This window comes from Octopus bimaculoides, chromosome 1 (assembly GCF_046866305.1).
Source record: "Octopus bimaculoides isolate indiv1 chromosome 1, ASM4686630v1, whole genome shotgun sequence".
NCBI classification, from domain to species: Eukaryota; Metazoa; Mollusca; class Cephalopoda; order Octopoda; family Octopodidae; genus Octopus; species Octopus bimaculoides.
In genome coordinates, this window is record NC_142928.1 from 137,849,543 (window position 1) to 137,869,542 (window position 20,000).

Below are 20,000 nucleotides of genomic sequence, written 5' to 3' on the forward strand. Positions count from 1 at the left end.
AAACCATACCAAATATCTGACACACACCACAAATATGTTCAGCTTTTATTTGTTGCTGTGTGTACCAAATGATGAAGGACTTATCCATCCCATAGTATGGGAAAATGAATGGAAAATATTTTCACACAGAAGATATATTTATTTTCACTGTTTGGCTTTTATGAACTGAAGTAACTATTTCTGGCATCCATCTTGAAGAGATAAGTTTTAAGTACATTATCATCCCATCCAAATCACTTCTACACAATCAAAACCACTTCATTTCTGAAGAGAAGACACTGAATAGCTATTCATTCCTCCAGAAAATTTATTTTCATTTTCTTGAGTATTTAAATACCAATCCCCCTTCTTAGTATCTATATTAAAATATCAAGTAGAAATATTAAATATTATTTAAATATTAACCACTTCCTCTTATGAAATTATTTTATCATTTAACATATTCGCATTGAACTTCTAACACTATCCAATCTCACAAACTGTTTGAAAACCTAAGGGTACTAAAAGTTAGAAGTAGGGGTAAAAATGAGATAACCCTAGGGAATAATCCTGGATAGGAAACAATTTCTAACCCATCAAGTCTCTTTATTGAGGTAGGTGCACCAAAAGTGTTTTTAAACCAACACCCAGCCACTGAGAAATCCTTGCAATATCACTCAAGTACTACATTCTAGATAAATAGAAACATACAAGATTATCTAGATTTATGGATGCAGATTTATGGCACCCAGCTTTTTACATGCCAGCAAGTTTATCCAGCAGTAGAAATCATGTCAAAACAAGAAATTGGGACCTGGACAGCTCTCTGGTTGGCCAGCTCCTGTCAAACAGTCCAACCCATGCCAGCATGGGAAACAGATGTTAAACAATGATAATGATGAAGAATCAATGTAAGTCAGAGTATACTCCAGTTTTACTGGGAACATCTTTCTAGTACAAGCCTCACTATAAAATGTACCCAGTATTTAAAATGGTTGATATTAGAAAAGGCATCAAGTTATATATATATATATATATATATATATCATACTAAAATAAATAAAGGACAACACAATCCCTTCACCATCTAGGAGAGCAGTAACTCCAAATAAGAACTGACTGTGACAATCCAGCCAATCCATGCCAGCCTGAAATGTAGACACAAAACAATGATGTATAACTCCTGCTATTGTTCATTTCACAAACCTAAAAGCTATCCATTCACTACATCTATCAATAATTCTTGTTTTACATTACCTCAAGACATACGAGCCATTATGCTTGAGCGACACAGAATTTAGAAACAACCAGAAAACATTCTTTCTGTAAAGATATTATTTCAATAAATTAAGATCTACCATTTTGGAAAAATGAAACCAAACTTATTTTCTTTTCCCTTGTTCTTAAAATATAAGATTTCTATCAATGAATGATAACAGTACATGTGAGTAAGTGGGAGTGAGAGTGTGAGAGTACATGCAGATGCATACATACATATATATATATATATATATATATATATATATATATATATATATATGTATGTATATATATATACACATACACACACAGTTACAAATATTCATATATGAAGAAAAACTCAAAAGAATGTATATAAAATACATTAAAATATATGTATATATTTTAGTCCTAAGTGACATCTACTTTCTGAATAAAAACAAAACTTTAACTTCATAAAAAATAAAAGAAAAACTAATGTAAATGCTAATGTCTGGTTTTATTGACCAAATTTTCCAACAAACCGAATCCTATTGCCATAGTGATTAATAGCTCAATATAGCAAAAGCATCCGAGATGAAATGTTTATATTAAGATAGAAAGCTAATATTTCATAGTATGGGTCTCAAGAAGAGTGTAAAAAGAACAAAACAAAACAAAAAAAAGATATATAAAGAGAAAGGGAGAAGAAAAACTGGATAATACTTAAGATTCTTTGTAAAAAGAAAAATGACTAATCCAAACTGTAAATAAGAAACTGAATTTAAACAAACAGACACACAAACATTTTTATCTCATCCCAGTTGAAGCACTTTTGAGATTAGGTTTTCTTTAGGTTTCTTAAGCAAGGGAAATACTTTTCTTTGATTTCTTGCAGAAAACGCTCAGGAAAGTATATGTAACGTTACATCCACCACAAATTCACAAAGTGGTTTCAACGTTAATTCAAAACACAGAATTCTAGTTTCTCTGTGGAATGAAGGAAGACATTTGGGAAATACTGCAGCAATATTTGAGCATACAAAACTTTCAAAAGAAAAAAAATACCCAGCTAAGTACAAAGTTATTGGTATATAATTTAGATTTGTTTAAACATAGCATTTCAACTGTTTAAACAGAGCATCTCAAGTGAATATACAGATCGATCAATCGCAAATTAATTTACGTTAAAATGAAATGATAAAAATAACATTTCCAGGTACAAAATAAAATTTAACCTGATTGATTTAACATTTTTGAAATTAGAAACAGCCAGATGAAAGAAAAATTTTAATGTTAATTTTTAGTAATGAAATGAATGCTTAATTAAAACAAATCAACTTGAAATGACTACCAGTTTCCACTGTACTTGTCCCATATATTATTGTAATTAATTCTTATTTGTGGGTAGAATCTATAGATTAAAACTGATGTTCTGCAGTCAAGACAGTATTTTGCATTCTTAGTGAAAGCACTTCATTATATTTACTTCAGTTTAAGTATAACCAGGAGATTTTACACTCTTTAGTTAACATTAAATTACTGATGTAATAACCCTACCAGTCGCCTAACTACTATAGCTATTATAGTACATTGGTATTCTATAGTACTTGTCTATTGGCATGGCTGTGTGGTTAAGCTTATTTTCTAACCACATGGTTTAGGATTCAGTCCTACTGCATGGCACTTAGGACAAGTGCCTACTATAGCTCTTAGCTGACTAATACCTTATGAGTGAATTTCATAGATGAAAACTGTGGAAGCCCATTGTATAATATGTGGGTGTATGTGTTGTCCCCTACTCACTGTTTGACAGTGCTGGTTTGTTTACACCCCTAAAACTTGGTTTGGCAATAAAAACCAAGAGTGTAAGTACCCGACTTAAAAGTAAGAATTGGGGCCAATCTGTTTGAGTAAAACCCTACAAGGAAGTCTACCAGCATGGCTGCAGTCCACTGACTGAAAGATACTCTACAGCAGGCATGGGCAACCTACGGCCCACGGGCCTGATCTGGCGCATGGAGACCTGTAGCAGTATGGCCGTGAAGTGGTTAATTTTCTAGTCTAGCTGGCTCCGAGTAAATAGGCAAAAATGAAAGAAGCTTTTGTGGAATGCACTTTAGCAAAAATTCTAGGAAAGGTGAAAGGACTAAATGCATAGAATCAAAATAGAGAAAGTGAAACTCATGTTTCCCTGGAAAAGAGAAGGAAACATCAGCAATAAAATGAAACTCATCATAAGCCCTACTAGTCAGTGAGTAGCTACCTTTCGATCTTTAAGGTTATGTCCTCTCAACACAATTAGGCTTGCAAAAACTTTCTTTGCGTTTTAAATATTTTTCCGTAGCTAAAGATGAGAGCATTGATGTGTCAAATACAGCCCAACTTGCAGATTTTGTACATGGAATTGATGAAGATTTAAATATCACAGAAGAAATGCTTGGTCTTCGCGGAATGAAAGACACCACCACTGGAGAGGATATTTTTCAAGAATTGAAAATGTTAGTGGCCAGATTTAATCTACATTTCAAAAACCTTCATGGTTTATCAACAGATGGTGCTCCTGCGATGGTTGTAAAACAGGCTTAGTTTCTAAAACCAGATCAGAATTGGCTTCTATGAATATAGACACAAAAGATTTATCCATTTTTCATTGCATAATTCACCAGGCGAATTTGTGTGCCAAGTCATTCAAATTTGAACAGGTCATGTCCAAGGTTGTTTCAAGTAAAGATTTTATAAAATCTGGAGCTTTGAACCACCACCAGTTTAAAGAATTTCTTGAGGATATCGAGGCAGAGTATGGAGATATGGTGTACTATTGTGAGGTGCGATGATTGAACAAAGGAAAAATGTTGAAACTATTTTATGATCTGAGAAGTGAAATTTTTACATTCATGGAAATGAAAAGAAAGTCTATGTCTGAATTGAGTGATGATGGCTGGATATGTGATCTTGCTTTTCTTGTTGACTTCATTTCATATCTTAATGACCTTAATTTGAAATTAGAAGGAGAAGGCCAATTCATTCATCAGTCATATCAAAATATTTCAAAACATAATGCAATTGTGGGAACAACAGCTCAGAAATTGTAATACATTCCATTTCCCAACATTGGTAATTCATGGCAAAATTGATTGTACTTCTTATGCAGATGAGGTAAAATTGATCAATGAAAAATTCAATAATAGATTTCAAGATAATCACAAGAAACAAATCAATGTATATTTTCTTCACCTTTTAATATCAATATTAACCAGGTTCCCAAGGAATTACAGATGGAATTAATTGAACTCCAAAGGAATGAAGATTTAAAATGGGAGATCATTCACTAATAGAGTTTTTTATAAAAGCCTACCTAGAGAAAATTTCCCCTTGATCGTGGATTTTGCTAAAAAGAAAATGTCACCCTTTGGGAGCACATATAAATGTGAACGGCTATTCTCAAATATGAAATCTACTAAATCCAAAGCAAGATCAAGAATAACTGATAATCATCTTGAAATTAACTTGAGAGTAGCTACCTCTAGCATTTCTTCAAACATCGAGATGTTGAAGAAACATCAACCCCAAATATCCCATTAGAATAATGTTTCATAGCAATTTTCTCCTTATTTGAATGAATTATTTTTCTGATTCAACTACATTTGTTTTTATATAAATTGTTTTCTTCTTACCCTTATTTTAATATCCTTTTTATATTATAAAGCAAATACTTGTATAAGCACTTGTATACATATTTTGTAAGTCTGTAATAAGGGCTTTGGCCTGAAACTTTGGTGAGAAAACTTAATCCGGCCCGCACATGGAAAATGGTTGCCCATGCCTGCTCTACAGTATATCTATAATAGTAATCCTTTAGTTTGGGTTTAAAAAGAAACTATTATAAGAGGATGCTATAAAACTACTAACTAGCAGCTCCATGAGTAGATCTTCTAAGATCATCACTACAATAAACAAGCATTGCATTCAAGAGGAAAATGTTACTTTACACTTCAGGCAGAACTAATTTTGTGAATGGATCCCCTTTGATGTGTTGATAAAAAACAAATCTAGCATACACAATAGAATGGATGACAAAGAAATTTGAGAGAAGTGTCAAGTATCATCATTTTAACATCCACTTTTTCATGCTTGCATGGGTTGGATGAAGTCTGAAGCAGATGCCCTTCCTGTCATCAACCCTTATATATTTCTTTAGAATGAAAATCTTTGCAGGTAGGAGACAGCTAATGGACACACACACATATACACACACAACACTTTCTATACATTCTCTTGCATGTGCATAGTGAGTATTTTAAATGCTGCTCTGAGAAACATCAACAAAATATTGTGAAGCAATTCAGAAAGAAATGAAATAGAAATGGAAGGCCTGGAAAACCCTGTTTCTGCAATTCATTGGACTAAAACTCAGGAAAACCCTTACATTGCAGTTAGAGATGGTCAACTTCTGGATCAATTGTGCTTTCCACATCAAGTTATTGCACAGACAGAAATGAGTAGGACAAGGGTTCAGACTAAGAGCAACAAGCCCTGCAACCTACTTAAAAGGCTTTAATATTATCACCGTACTCTATATTCATCATTAATTTAGATTAGTAATGACAGCATTAATTACCAGAATCTAAGCATTTTAAAGTAAACAGCATCAAGTAATTAAAAAAGAAAAAAAAAAAAGAGAAACAAAAAACTCAAATGACTAGTTTAAAAGAGTTCACTCAATTCCAGAGTACATGATTATTCTAAAATGAAGAGTAAAGGTTATACATCTTTCTGTCTCACAAACACACTTGCATGCACCAAATGAGCACACAAAGAAAGCACTAAAGAAAAATAATTTAATGCCTTGTAAGCTACCTTCTGTAGCTAATAGAAAAGGAATTGTGAGTTCAGATAGATTAGCCCTTAACTTGTCCAAAATACTCTCATAAGTTTGCCCTAAATATCCATGCTTACTTTTAGAATTTTAGTTACTCCTTGCTTCGTGTGTTCTGAGTAATATAAAACTTGCCTTTCATAGGTTCTCTAGTTACTCTTGTAACTGAATAAAGGAAAGGAATAACTGAGAATGTATATCATACCAGGGAAATATGTCCGACATATCACATGATACAGTGGAGAAGCAAAGGGTTAATGTTGAATCAAACCAAAAGAATAAATTATCAAAGTTCTGAAGTACTCATGGGCAAAATTTGCATCAGTAAATGGTACATTGCCCTGTAGCTATATCTGATATAAGAAAATAATGCTTACCCTTTTTTATAATATTCCTCTAACTCATTGACAAATACACAGAATTCTCCAAAGCCAAGACCTTCTCCAGAGTTGTGTGCTGGACATTCTTTCGTACTCCAGACCATCTCATGTACTATAGAAGAAAAGGAAAAAAAGCATATAATACATATACATACATAAGGTCATTTTAAATGTTCATTTCTCCATGCTAGCATAAGTTGGACAGAATGAGATTTTCTACGGCCAGATACCCACGCTTCCTGTTGCTGAACATATGTTTTATAGAAAATTAGTTATAATGAACACTACTTGCAATGTCAAGACAACAGGACACCAACTCACATGTACAAACATATATACTGGGCTTCTTTCAGTTTCTGTCTACCAAATCTATAAGATTTTTTGTTGGTCTGGTGCCATAGAAGACATTTGCCCAAGATGCCAAGCTTCTCAACCACACAGTCGTGTGTATGTGAGAGAGAGTATATACACACAACAGAGAGAGGGAGACACACACACAACTGGAGAAACCTTAAATTAGACAATTAGTAACATTCCCAAATAGTAGAGTTTATGTACAGATTGGAAACAAGGTGAGTCAGTAAATAACATCAAAGTACTTATAATTATTATTTTCTTGATGAGAGAATTAGTTGTCCAGGCATCAGTAATGTGGTCTCCCACTAGATGCTTGAGTTAGAACTTGAAATGTCAAGTCGTTGTTGCTATGTTAACTATAGTTCTATCTGTTAAGGACTATTTCATATCAAGAGCCATAACTAATTTCTTTCATATGCCACAAGCCATACACCTATTGAACAGAAGTTACAGATTTGTTCAGTGTTGTTATCCAGCTTTGCCCTGATATTTCTATGAACCATAACTAATTTACTCATTTGCCACCTAAATAGTCACATGCCTGTTCATGGCAATCGTGTGAAGGACTTGTTCTATATTTCATCACATGATGTGGTCTGGTATCCAGCTTCTCTTCAGTGCAGGATATTTTTCTAATCATTTTTTTAATGTATCCATCAAATTTCTTTGTCATCCATTCTATTGTGTATGCTAGATTTGTTTTCTATCAACACATCAAAGGGGATCCATTCACAAAATTAGTTCTGCCTGAAGTGTAAAGTAACATTTTCCTCTTGAATGCAATGCTTGTTTATTGTAGTGATGATCTTAGAAGATCTACTCATGGAGCTGCTAGTTAGTTAGTTTTATAGCATCCTCTTATAATAGTTTCTTTTTAAACCCAAACTAAAGGATTACTATTATAGATATACTGTAGAGCAGGCATGGGCAACCATTTTCCATGTGCGGGCCGGATTAAGTTTTCTCACCAAAGTTTCAGGCCAAAGCCCTTTTTACAGACTTACAAAATATGTATACAAGTGCTTATACAGGTATTTGCTTTATAATTATTTGCTTTATATTATTGACATGTCAGTGAAAAACACTGCTCCCATGCTGTGCTGAAGCCTGCAATAAATTTTGGCCCCTGGTAACTTTCAGCCTGCAGAAAACAGATCATTAACATTGCTTTTCTTTGGAGTAAGTAAAATGGGAAAAGCTACAGTTAATTTGACATTTTGTAATGAAAAGGAGGAGAGCAGATTTAGTGATTGCATGTTTGTACTGGTGCCATGTAAAAAGCACCCAGCACACACTGTAAAGTGGCTGGCATTAGGAAGGGCATCCAGCTGTAGAAACCAAGCCAAAACAGGTTATGGAACCTGGTGCAGCCCTTGGCCTCACCAGCTCCTGTCAAGCCATCCAACTCATGCCAGCATAGAAAACATAAGTGATAATATTTCATGTTCTACAGCCATTTAGTCAAATCACCTTCACACTATATAACTATTTAGTCCCTCTATAAATCCAATAGAATCAATATTTTAGAAGTAACACTAGATCAAGCAAGTATAAAATTATTATGAAACTAATCAAAACCCAAAATTATTTTTAAATTGACAAGCAGATCAATAGTCTTTTCAGGAAACTGATTTATTACAAAGGTACTTTTTCATTAGAAACAGCATCTACTTACACAAAATGCTAAGAGATCATCAATAAAGACAAAGTTCATTTTGCAAAGTATCACAGGCTGTTAAGGAATTCAAAGTTAATAATAAATCCTAGTATACATATATGATGAATCCTCAACTGTTAATGATAAGCAAATCTGTTATTTTAAATGTATTTTGGGACATGGTATGGTTGAGAATAATACTTACAAAGACTACAAGGCTATTAAATAACCAATTATATTAATTATACAAAAAAAAAAAGAAATCCCCAAAATTACAATCCATAATGGAAAGTAATATCTACACACAAGCACACACACTAAAATCTTTTCTAAACAGAATCTGAAAACTAAGCTTCAGTATTCCTTTTCATCAATGTAACTGCACATCAAACATGCTTTACTTCCCTAATGTTCTTTGATGTTTTATTGAAATCCTATTAGTATTTATTGAAGGCACAAATACTATATTCATCTTCAAAGAATTACCATATTTTACTTAAGATAAAAACATCACATCACCCATTTTCCCCTATAGTTTGTTTTTCTCTTTAATCAACCTGTTTGTTTAGCTTATACTTGGTCACCTGTGTATGTGTGTGTGAGAGAGAGAGAGAGAGAGAGATACACACTACCTATTCATTGGCAAGATTAAATGTTTATTATCCTGTATATGTGCTTCAGCTAAGATACTAATGATTTGTCCAAGCTCAATGGAATAAAAATGAAGAATTTTATATACTTCCAACCTATCTACATTAATATTCAGTGTATATAAAAATCCAACAGAAACAAATGCATAACCCTAGAAAAATTTAAGATGTAAGACTAATAATTAGTAACTACCATATTTGATGGCATAAAAGATGCACAATCGTACTAGATGAAGCCAATTTCAGCAATGCATATTCAGGAAAAAGTTTAGTGTTAAAGCATGTAATAAAGCAACTTTGCATATTGGACCTGGGGTGATATTTGGAGATCTTTTTTTAGGGGAAAAGTTCATGATGTGCCAAAATCTCATCTTCACGAGAGGATACTCAGTCAAATTACTGAGCTAACTAGAAGGCGAAACTCACAAAACTGGTTAGCTTGCTATCTAAAGAATTCCTTAAAATAATAGACTATAATAAAACAGTATGGGCTAAAATTAGGAAAACAGGTTTCCTCCTGCAATGTAAAAATGTTTGCAAATTTATATTTTGGTTACAGTTCAAGTTCAAAACAAAGGAGAAAGAATTTCTCGTTAGAAAATTACTAGTAGAAAAATGTACACATCTAAAATACCAGAAATAAACTGCTCAATATAACTGGACAAGGTTTAAAAGTAAATAAACAAGTTAAATAGGTTATGTAACTCTAAATTCTTTAAGGAGAAAAAAAAAAGTTCTACTTCAATAACACTGGCTGAACTACTTGTCTATGGATTCTATCCAACTAGTTTGTGTTGGAAGCTTTCTAACATTGTATCATTGTAATGCATTTAGATGAGACTCATTGACCCACACTTCATTAACTTAGGTATTCCCAAGGTTCAATTTATGTTGCTCAGTTTCCACTGTTGTATACTGAAGATCCAATTTAAATTGGTTATAGTAATACTCACGCCAATAGATAACCCCACCCCCACTCTTCCTTAACCTTCTACAAACACAGGCATCATTCATATCCTTTGTCAAACCTACACTGCTACCAGGAATAAAGACTCTTCTAATGGAGACATAACAGCATATCCTACAATAATAATCCAAAGAATCACAGATCAAGGAAATTCAGCTTTTCTAACCATGGACAGTTAAAAATTAAGATCCACAAATCACCACAGATACAAGGCATCACAAGCACCAATGATTCTCTTTGTAATTCCACTCACATCAGAGCAAAAACTTGCATTCCAAAGACTAAAGCAAAAAGATACTTTCATTCTAAGTAGCTGCTGATGCTATGCGAAAAGCACATGAATCCCACAAGGCAATAATCCTCACATTTGCAAAGGTGGTGATGCTGCTATACATGAAAATATCTTTGGTTGTATTCAAGTGGAAACCAAATGATTAACAAAGTGTCACTGGCCGACAAACTCTAGCCTTTAGCTCACACCACAAATTTCTTCTCAGAACTAACTGTAGTAGTGGTTTCCAACCTGGGGTCCACAAAGTACTGGGGGTCAGTGAACAAAATTCAAAATTTCATATATATATATATGTATATATATATATATATATATATATACACACACACACACACACACAAGATAAGCATATTAAAAGGGGTCCATGAGAAAACTCATTTAAATAAAAGGGTTGGGAACCACTAAACTACAGCATACCACATTCACCTAAGCCTTCCTCATCCCTTTCTAGAGCAACCCATTTTGTATCCCTTCTCAAACCCAACCTTTTACTATTTTATCCAGTCCTTCCACATAAAGATGCCAACTCTCAAGAATTCCCAGTACTCTCACCAGGCATCAACTCATAACTAATAAAATTGATCATCAACCACACCAATAACAGTTTCGGAGGGTCTGCTGAGGTCTTGAGAACTGGGTCTCTTCCCACCCAAAACCATAAAAATATATAAATATGTAACACTGGTTGTAAACAACCAGTTGCATATTTCCTTTTTTTTAATTTTCTTTTTTATACATATCCCCCACTCTCTAAAACCTATTTACTCATTCTACCTCTATTTAGAAATTCAGTGCCTAATCTCTTCCTACTACCTTTGTGCCTAATCTATCAGACTCCCTAATTTTGTATCTTTCCCAATCACACCTTTAGAAATCTTTCTCAGTCACTCATCTGCACCAAACTAATCTAAACCTTACGCTCACATTACCCAGCCCAGCAACCTCTGTCTTGCAAACAAAGAAGAGACTCAGATTAAGACAGAAAAAAAAAAAACCTAAATTGTATGAAATACTTTATATTTCTTCTGAGAAAAATGGATTCCCCCCACCCAAGGGATTATCATTAATATGCATGCTACTACTGGAATTTATTTTATGTATATTGAAGAAATGAAAGTGTCACAACAGCAGTAAACTCATTACCATAACCTAAGCCGTTATATCTTAGTAAATAATGGAACTACACATAATTCTGAATCCAACCAACCTGACCAAAAATGTTAAACCACATTAATATTTACAAGATATATTAATAATCTTACAAAGAAAAATGTGTGAAACTAACAGAATCTCCAACATTAAATCACCAAGATTTTTTCCCCAGACAACTTTCAAGCTGAAAGCTATTTCTCTTATGACAGAATACTAATTTAGGCTCACTGCTATTAATCACATACAATATGTATTTCCCATGATGGACTTCTGCCAAGGTTTCATTTTGGTCTGCTTGTTATTCATCTCCCGGCAACATTTCCAACAGACACCTGTCTTGTTAAGCTTCAGGTTTTATGAACAATCCTGCTTACCTACACAAAATGATTCTTATTTGCTAACCTGCTACAATCACTAGAACAAAGAAATGGTTGCAACTGTCTGTTCAACATCTACAACAATGGCTTCTGCTTTCCTGAAATACTAAGCTAAATATTTAACTCCTTTCAGGACTGTTTGCTACATCTACATCTTTTGCTCTTACTGCCTATTTCTAAACACTGTTCAATCCTTCTTCACAACTATACTCCCTAGAAATGACTACCTACTTATAAGTTTTCTTACAGAGTCTATCAGGACCCTAAAAATTGTCACAAGTCCTGCTACTCTTCAAATTAAATGCATAGGTCTACAAATTTATAAAGCGTGGTTGACCAATAAACATTCAGTATATTACTTTGTGTATGAAAATACAAACACACACACACAATTATACACACATTATGTATATTACTTGCCTGTCATCCCTCTGGGGATGGTAAGCCAAAAAATGAAAACCAGTATAATTAAATATGGCATAGAATTATGTGACACTTAACCATTTGTCATTTCACACCTTCCTCTAATAACATTAGAGCATTGAAAGTGTTAAACTAATCAATATCACAGCAATAAAGCATCTTTTATATAACATTTCTATAATATTAGCATCTTTAATACTATAAACACTAAATTATACACAAAAATGATTTCAGAATCTTAAGAAAAATTTTTAAATGTTAAATATTTTCAGATTATGTATTCTACTTCCTTAATGCAAGTGAGACTTATTTCTTAACTAAAATTCTAAGAACTACATTCTTTTGATCAGGTTAATATAACATTCTCATTCGATTAAGTTTAGCTTCAGTGAAATATTTCAACAGAATAAAGGGTTGAGAAATTATGCCAATGATGTCTGTTAAAATTAGTTTCACTAAAATTAATTGGTGTTTGTGATTTTAAAAAACCCCCAGAAAAACTTGATATTCAAACACAAAGTTGACTTCATAAAAAAAAAAAAAAAAAAAAAATCCAAACATTTAAAAAATTAAGTTATAAAGCTAAAAATGTGATATGTCTATTTTTTTAATAAATCACTGCTTAAGATTTGTTTCAGATCTAACATTTTATCTGAATTGCTGTATAAAAATTTTAAACTATTTTGCTGATGGGTAGATAGAATTTCAGCAACTGAATAAATTTTATCAATAAAGATTGGTTACTATTTGCAGATTTTAAAATTTTTGACGTATGATTTTTCATAAGTCAAATTAGAAAAATAAAAAATTAAAATCTCTTTAAAGAGGATTCTAATTATCCCTCCCATCCCGTTTCTTTTATTAAAAAGACCAGATTTCTTCTTTATTTTTGCTTGTTTTTGTAGAAATAGGTGGAGATATTATGTGGTGATGAAGCTCAATTTGTAAGTATGCATTTTCAGGTAGCATTCCATAGCATTGCACCTTAGGAAACACATTTTCTATTACAGCCTCAAGCTTGAGTGAATTTTATAGGAAGAAACTCCATGGAATCTTATATATGCATATGTTTGAATGTGCAAGTGTTTATATCTATGTATGTTCACATGACATCATTTAGGCAACAGTGATGTCATGTCAGCATCTTTAAACAATGTTCTATAGCTCAGAGGTTTGAAAAGCAGGTAAGGATTGGTAACAGAAAGAACATGCAACTATAGAATATTCCTTCAATAAGGCTCACCTAACCTACACCAGTACAGAGAAGAAAAAAAAAAAACTAATGATTTTTGATCCCTAACACACAGAAATTAGAAACGGAGTTCTCAATTTTCCCCAAAACATTGTATTAGAGAAATTACCTGAAGAAGGAATTGATAACCCATCCTAGTCTTGTCTTGCTAAGAGATTACTCTCATGCTGGACAACATGCATCACAAGATTAATAATATTACTGAAAAAATGTTTTAATATAAAATGATTTTAAAGCTCAAAGAATTATAGAAAACCATGTACTTCAAAGCATCAAAATGATTTCCAATATTTTGAAGTACCTTTCATTTCTAAAAGTTAGATTTTCCTCCAAACAAGCCTAGAAATAAAATCAAAAATATTGTAATTCTTTTTTGTAAGAAAAAGTGCTTCTCCTTCCAAAATTCTCTAACACATTTTCAGGATAAAAGTATTACAAAATGATAAACTGGATAGAAAGGCTCATAAAATTCAAGCAAGTGATTATTGCTTTTACTTTTTCAGCCATTTAACTGCAACCATATTATGGCACTCCCTTGAGGGATTTTAATAGAACAAACCCCAGAACTTTTTTTTCAAGAGTGGTACTTATTCTGTTGATTTTTCACTGAACTGCTAAGTCACAGGGTTGTAATAAACCAACGCCTGATATCAAGTAGTGTGAAGAAAAAACACACTGAACTTCCACAGTTTCCATATACCAAATTTACTCACAAGCCATTATCAGCCCAGGGCTTTATTAAAAGACACTTACCCAAAGTGACACACTGGTTTTGAACCTGAAATCACAAGACTACAAAGCAAGTGTCTTAACCACACAGCCATATTCAACCAATTCTATTTGGTTGATAAATTAACTCTCCAAATGACTTCTAGGATAGTTTAGGAGAAGAGAAAAGGAAATCACTGATACTTTAGTCTATAATCTCTGGAAAGTCTCAAACTCTTTCAAATTCCAGATAAGTGTTACTCGAGATGGAGCACATGCCCTACTAGTAGGGTCTGAAAATAATTTAGTTTGGATATGGATTACTTCACAGGATAGGGCAGTAAGTAACAAGCTTTTTTTCTTCTTTAATTTACACTCATAAAGAATAAAAATTTGTTTATATTATTCTATTCATTAAAATTTAAGAATTGATTAAAATCTGTTAATAGTAACTGATTTTTATTGTTCGGAATAACTGAGAAACATAACCTTCAAATAATTACCCTTAGCAGAAGTTTTGTTGGACAATGACAAATATCTACATCAAATACATTAAGTAAAAGAGAGACTGAGTGGTATGCAGGAAAAAAAAAAAGTAACTTCAAGTCATACCAACTCATAAGGGCTGGTTTCCCAGTTTCATAGCATATATATTCCTCACCTGGACTGGAGCAACATGAAATGAAGTGTTTTGCTCAAGATCCAGGAATCAAAACCACAATCTTACGATCAAGAGTCCAACACCTTAACCACTAAGCCACGTACCTCCATATGTGTGGCAAAATTCCCATGTGCCATAAAGAATTGAACCTGCATATACTATTGTTATTTTGCCAAAATTTTTTTAATAAATAGTTGTCATCAGGACCAACATCTTGTCTTATATGATGGTTATTTTACTGTTCTATACTCAGCTGGAAAGGAACATTTATTTCTAACAATTTGTTAAATAATTGCGTAAACAAAAGCTTAGTATGTATAGGAAAAAATAAACAGAAATGTAATGCATGTCTATCCTAAAAGAAAATTGCATCATATCCAAAGTGCAATGGTTGCAATCGGTAAAAAGAAAAAAAAATTATCTCCTTGAATGGAGCTAACTTCTATTATTGTCAATACTGTTGCAATTGTGGAATCTTACATTATTCTGACAAATTAAGAAAACACAAATGTTATATATAAGTTTCAAAGCATCTTTAGCCCCGTATCCTAAATATAGTTTTTGATTTGCCTCATTATCAGAGAACTAGGTTACTTCCTTGTCTACTTGAAAACATTGAAGTTGTGAAGTTCAATCATAGAACAGTAAATGGAACTACAAGATCCATTAAAAAAAAAAAAATGTAAAGTCAAAATTAAATTTTCGTAAGACAAAGAATGAAGAAACAGTCTACCTGATCTAGAAAACAAAGGTAATTGTTTTAATTATCTACTTTGTTAATAGGTAGATTGGCAAGCAAATAAAATAATATTAAAACAGATGCTCCTTTCACAACATTAGTTTTTTTTTTTTTTTTTTTTGTACTTCGAGACAATTTATAACAATGAATTTACTTCACAGACCTTATCATAGACGTGGTTTATTCTACTTAAATAGTCGATTTGTAAAACCTCAGAAAATAAAATAAAATGCTAAAAAATAGATAAATAAAACTTTTTATTTCATTTTAACTCATTTTTTGGTGCCAATATCATTGAAAAACTAAGGCTGGCAGAATTGTTAACACACTGGTGGCATTTTGTCTAGCTTTACATTCCAAGTTCAAGTGCTACCAATGTCCACTTTACCTTTCATCCTTTTGAGCTTGATAGAAAAAGTACCAGTTGAGCACTGAAGTTGATGTAATTGACTTATCTCTGACCCTGAGCTTGTTGGAACAAGTATTATTGAAAAACATTTTGATAAAATATATCATGTAAGGAATTTTATTTGGTTCAGATACTCAAAGACTAAATTTCCTAGCTACTAGCAATTACTTTTTGGCTTAGCCTTGTTTCCAGGTTTTGCTAAAAGAACCAATTATCAAGAATTTTTCTATCTTTGTTTACATTTCATTTTTTAATCATCAAATACAAACACACACACAAAAAAAAAAAAAAAAAAAAAAAAAAAAACAACAAATATTTCTTTCTAAAACCATCTAGACCAGATCTAGACATTCTGATAAGTGGGCGCCAAAATGGAATAAGTATTAAACTTTTCAAGTATCTTTGGATGATACAAAAAGTTTTCCAAAATAGAAAATAGATAATATTCAGAAGCAAATGTTCACCCCTGATCCATCCTTCCCCTTCAAACAATTTGCGAAATTATCATTGCTCTTCATATGTCAGTAGAAATAAAAGTATTTTGCTAGAAATAACTTGCTGTAATCGCTAACTGTCCTAAATCAGTCTTTTATATATAACTGAATCTTCAAGGTAAGTTTTTCTAAGCAGTCATATTGAGAGGGATGGGGGGAGGAGAGTGTGACATAACTTTTTTGAAAGGAATAGTAATTCTTTCTAATAAAAGCACAAGGCCTGAAATTTAAGTAGAGGAGTTCATTTGGTTATATTGACCCCAGTGCTCAACTGGTACATATTTTATCCACCTCGAAAGGATGAATAGCAAAGTCAATCACAATGGCATTTGAATTTGGAATGTGAAGCCAAAAGAAATGCCAAAACCATCAGAACTCAGAGCTACACCCAATATCAAGAACCTACTCACCAAAAGCTCAGTAACAAAAGAGTGAAATTCTATAAAACAAGGTTCCAGCAACTATACTGAATAGTCTACAGATAATGGATTCCACACACACAAACCAACCAGAATATTTCCAGCCAATCTACTTAACTTACTCAACAAATTTTTTGCTACTAACTCCATATTTTTCTACCAAATGTAGATCATTTCTTGAATGTGAGTGACAGACCAGAGATGCTTTTAGACAAAGATGCCAATGGCTCCGGTAGCACCAGACAAACATATGAAATTATTCAGTCAATAACAAAGTTAAAAGGTCTCTTTTCAAAACATTCACTCAGTTTTGTTATATAGTAGTAAGAAATGGATAATAATAGAAGAGGATTTGTATTCATGTTTAATTTCTGAGAAATAAATTTCAAAACACAGACTTCAATAGATGGCATTCTATATTAAAAATGATGAATTTTGATTTAGACATACTGTAAGAAAAATTATATCACAAGCCAATCTTTTGAATTGCAAAATAAGAGTTACAAAATTTTAAGCAAGAATAACTGTGAAAAATATTAATTCTTCATGCTGATGCTGACGAACTTGTCAAATGCTAAATTTCACATGGCTGCTGACCTGACCATAGAAAAGGACAAATGGTGAATGTGAATCTAGTGGCATGAGAGGATCAGTGCCTGTGGACTAATCCTTATGGGAAATGTGACAGAGGTGTGTGTGTGTGTGTGTGTGTGTGTGTGTGTGTGTGTGTGTGTGTGTGTGTGTGTGTGTGTGTGTGTGTGTGTGTGTGTGTGTGTGTGTGTGTGTGTGTGTGTGTGTGTGTGTGTGTGTGTGTGTGTGTGTGTGTGTGTGTGTGTGTGTGTGTGCATATGCTGACATGTCCTAGTGGTAGATATGGAGTTTGCTTTGCAGCTATGGTTTCAAGTTCTATCTCACTATACAGTACCTTGGGCAAATATTCTCCACTCTAGGCTCAGGTTGGCTAATGTCACATGAGGGGAATTGGTAACCATAAGGAAGCCATGTGCATGCATGCATGTTTATGCTAATATTCTGCATCTTTGCATGAAATCCTTTGAGTAAAAGCAATGATATTAAGTTATCATCACCTGTTTACAAATCTAGTAGCTCTGTACTTTTGAAGTGGAAAAAAGAAAATCTTAAAGATCAGTTAAAGGTTAGCCACAGGAAGAGCACCTGGATGTAAAATAATACCTCAACAAAAAGTATTTGTCCAGCTCATGCTAGCATGGCAAAACAGATGTATATTAACCACATATGTGTGTTCAGGCAGAACTGCTCATGACTTTGTAATAACTATGGATACAAAACTGAATAAAATTAGAGTTCCAAAATCACATCAAACTTACTAGATATTTTATGTATTCTGCTTAGAAGAAACAGTATCCTCCAAAGAGTATTTTTAAAAACTATTCAGCTAATATTACGTACTAATGTTACATGCTGATGTTTGGATTGTCTGTTAGACATTAAGCATCAAACTATATGCTCAGCTTTTCAATCAACAAACACACATGCACAATATTAAATTTATAATTGATATCTAATGAAAGGAAAATCAAACTCTTTTGCAAATAGAAAAGTAATCACTGCTGCATCAAAATTAATTTCAGTTCCAATTAAAGAACTATAAAACCATGAATTTAGTTTGTATAAAAATGTTACAATTTTCTTTTTATACTGAAATTACTAACACATTGTCAGATTTTCATCATTTTTTTCTATGGTGATTAGAATTACAAAAAAAATCTGGTCGTAGTAAATGCCAGCGTAGTAATTGCTAATACATAGCCATAGAATATTAGAAAAAAAACTGCATGGATATAAAACAAAGATGAAGGTTTCTCTCTGTAACTTGATAGATACACTTTGCATAGATATATATTTAATAGCTTCAATATTACCATACTATTTAAGGTAGAAGAGTGGAGGTATATGGCTTAGTGGTTAGGGTGTGATTGTAAGATTATGGTTTCAATTCCTGGACTGGGCAATGCGTTGTGTTCTTGAGCAACATATTTTATTTCATGCTGCTCCAGTCCACTCAGCTGGTAAAAAGGAGTTAATCTTGTGATGGACTGGTGTCCCATTCAAGGAGGAATTTATTTACTAGAGAAACTAGGAAACCAGCCCTATGTTTCTTATGGACTAACCTCACCTAACAATTTAAGTTTGAAAACAGAAAATATTTAAACTGGGAAACAATAACTTTTTGAATAAAATTAGGTTTTCTCTTTTAAAAATGAAGACAATTCTAAATGCCAACATGAAGATAAACTTAAATACAAATCACACTGTACAAAGGATGGAAAAAATTGCTAAAATAATTTACCAAATTATAGCAGCTCTTCATTAAACTAGCATCAATAGAATTTGCATGATAAGAATGAGCAACCCTAAAATTTACAATTAATTCCATTCTGCAAGGCACCTTGGCCAAACTTCTTTGAGCACTCATTCTTTCAGTTCATTACTGATATGTGTACGAGTTGTAGCAAGTCAAAAAAGGTGGCAATATGATGTAATGGTTGCTTGCCCGAACAAGCATAATTGTTGGTATCCCATTGGTTAAATTTACTGCCCATATAGGAATTCTAAACTTTCGTCAAAGAAATTTTCATGAAATACACTTCTTAGAATTCAGATATGAACAGTTATAAAAACCCTGATTTTGGGGGAAATTACTCAATGTTCATTGGATTGTTACTAAACTCCATGACACTCATTGAGATATTGGCTATTTTTTATGCCATGTCTATGATAAAAATCCAACAAGGCTTATTTGGATAGTTGTGAACTCCAGTAGTTGGTATGAAGGATTAGCTAGTGTGAATTTTAAGTTGTAATTCTCTACGGCAAAATGATTTTACTTTCCAATTGTACTATAGATGTTAAATGTATATAAATAAAATAATGTAGTAATTATTTTCTCTTTCTTCACGTTCTTCAATTTATTAATGAAATTTATTTCTGCAATTGTGAAACTG

General features: G+C 32.7%; 1 protein-coding gene across 1 annotated transcript in view; it reads left to right on the forward strand.

The window, feature by feature from the left end:
- LOC106880113 (uncharacterized) overlaps nt 1–20,000 on the forward strand; it is a 193,856-nt gene that overhangs the window by 83,680 nt on the left and 90,176 nt on the right. The window contains exon 8 of the mRNA XM_089352641.1: nt 3,545–3,698. Within this exon, the coding sequence (XP_089208767.1) occupies nt 3,545–3,698 (154 nt within the window). The remainder of the gene's footprint in view (nt 1–3,544; nt 3,699–20,000) is intronic.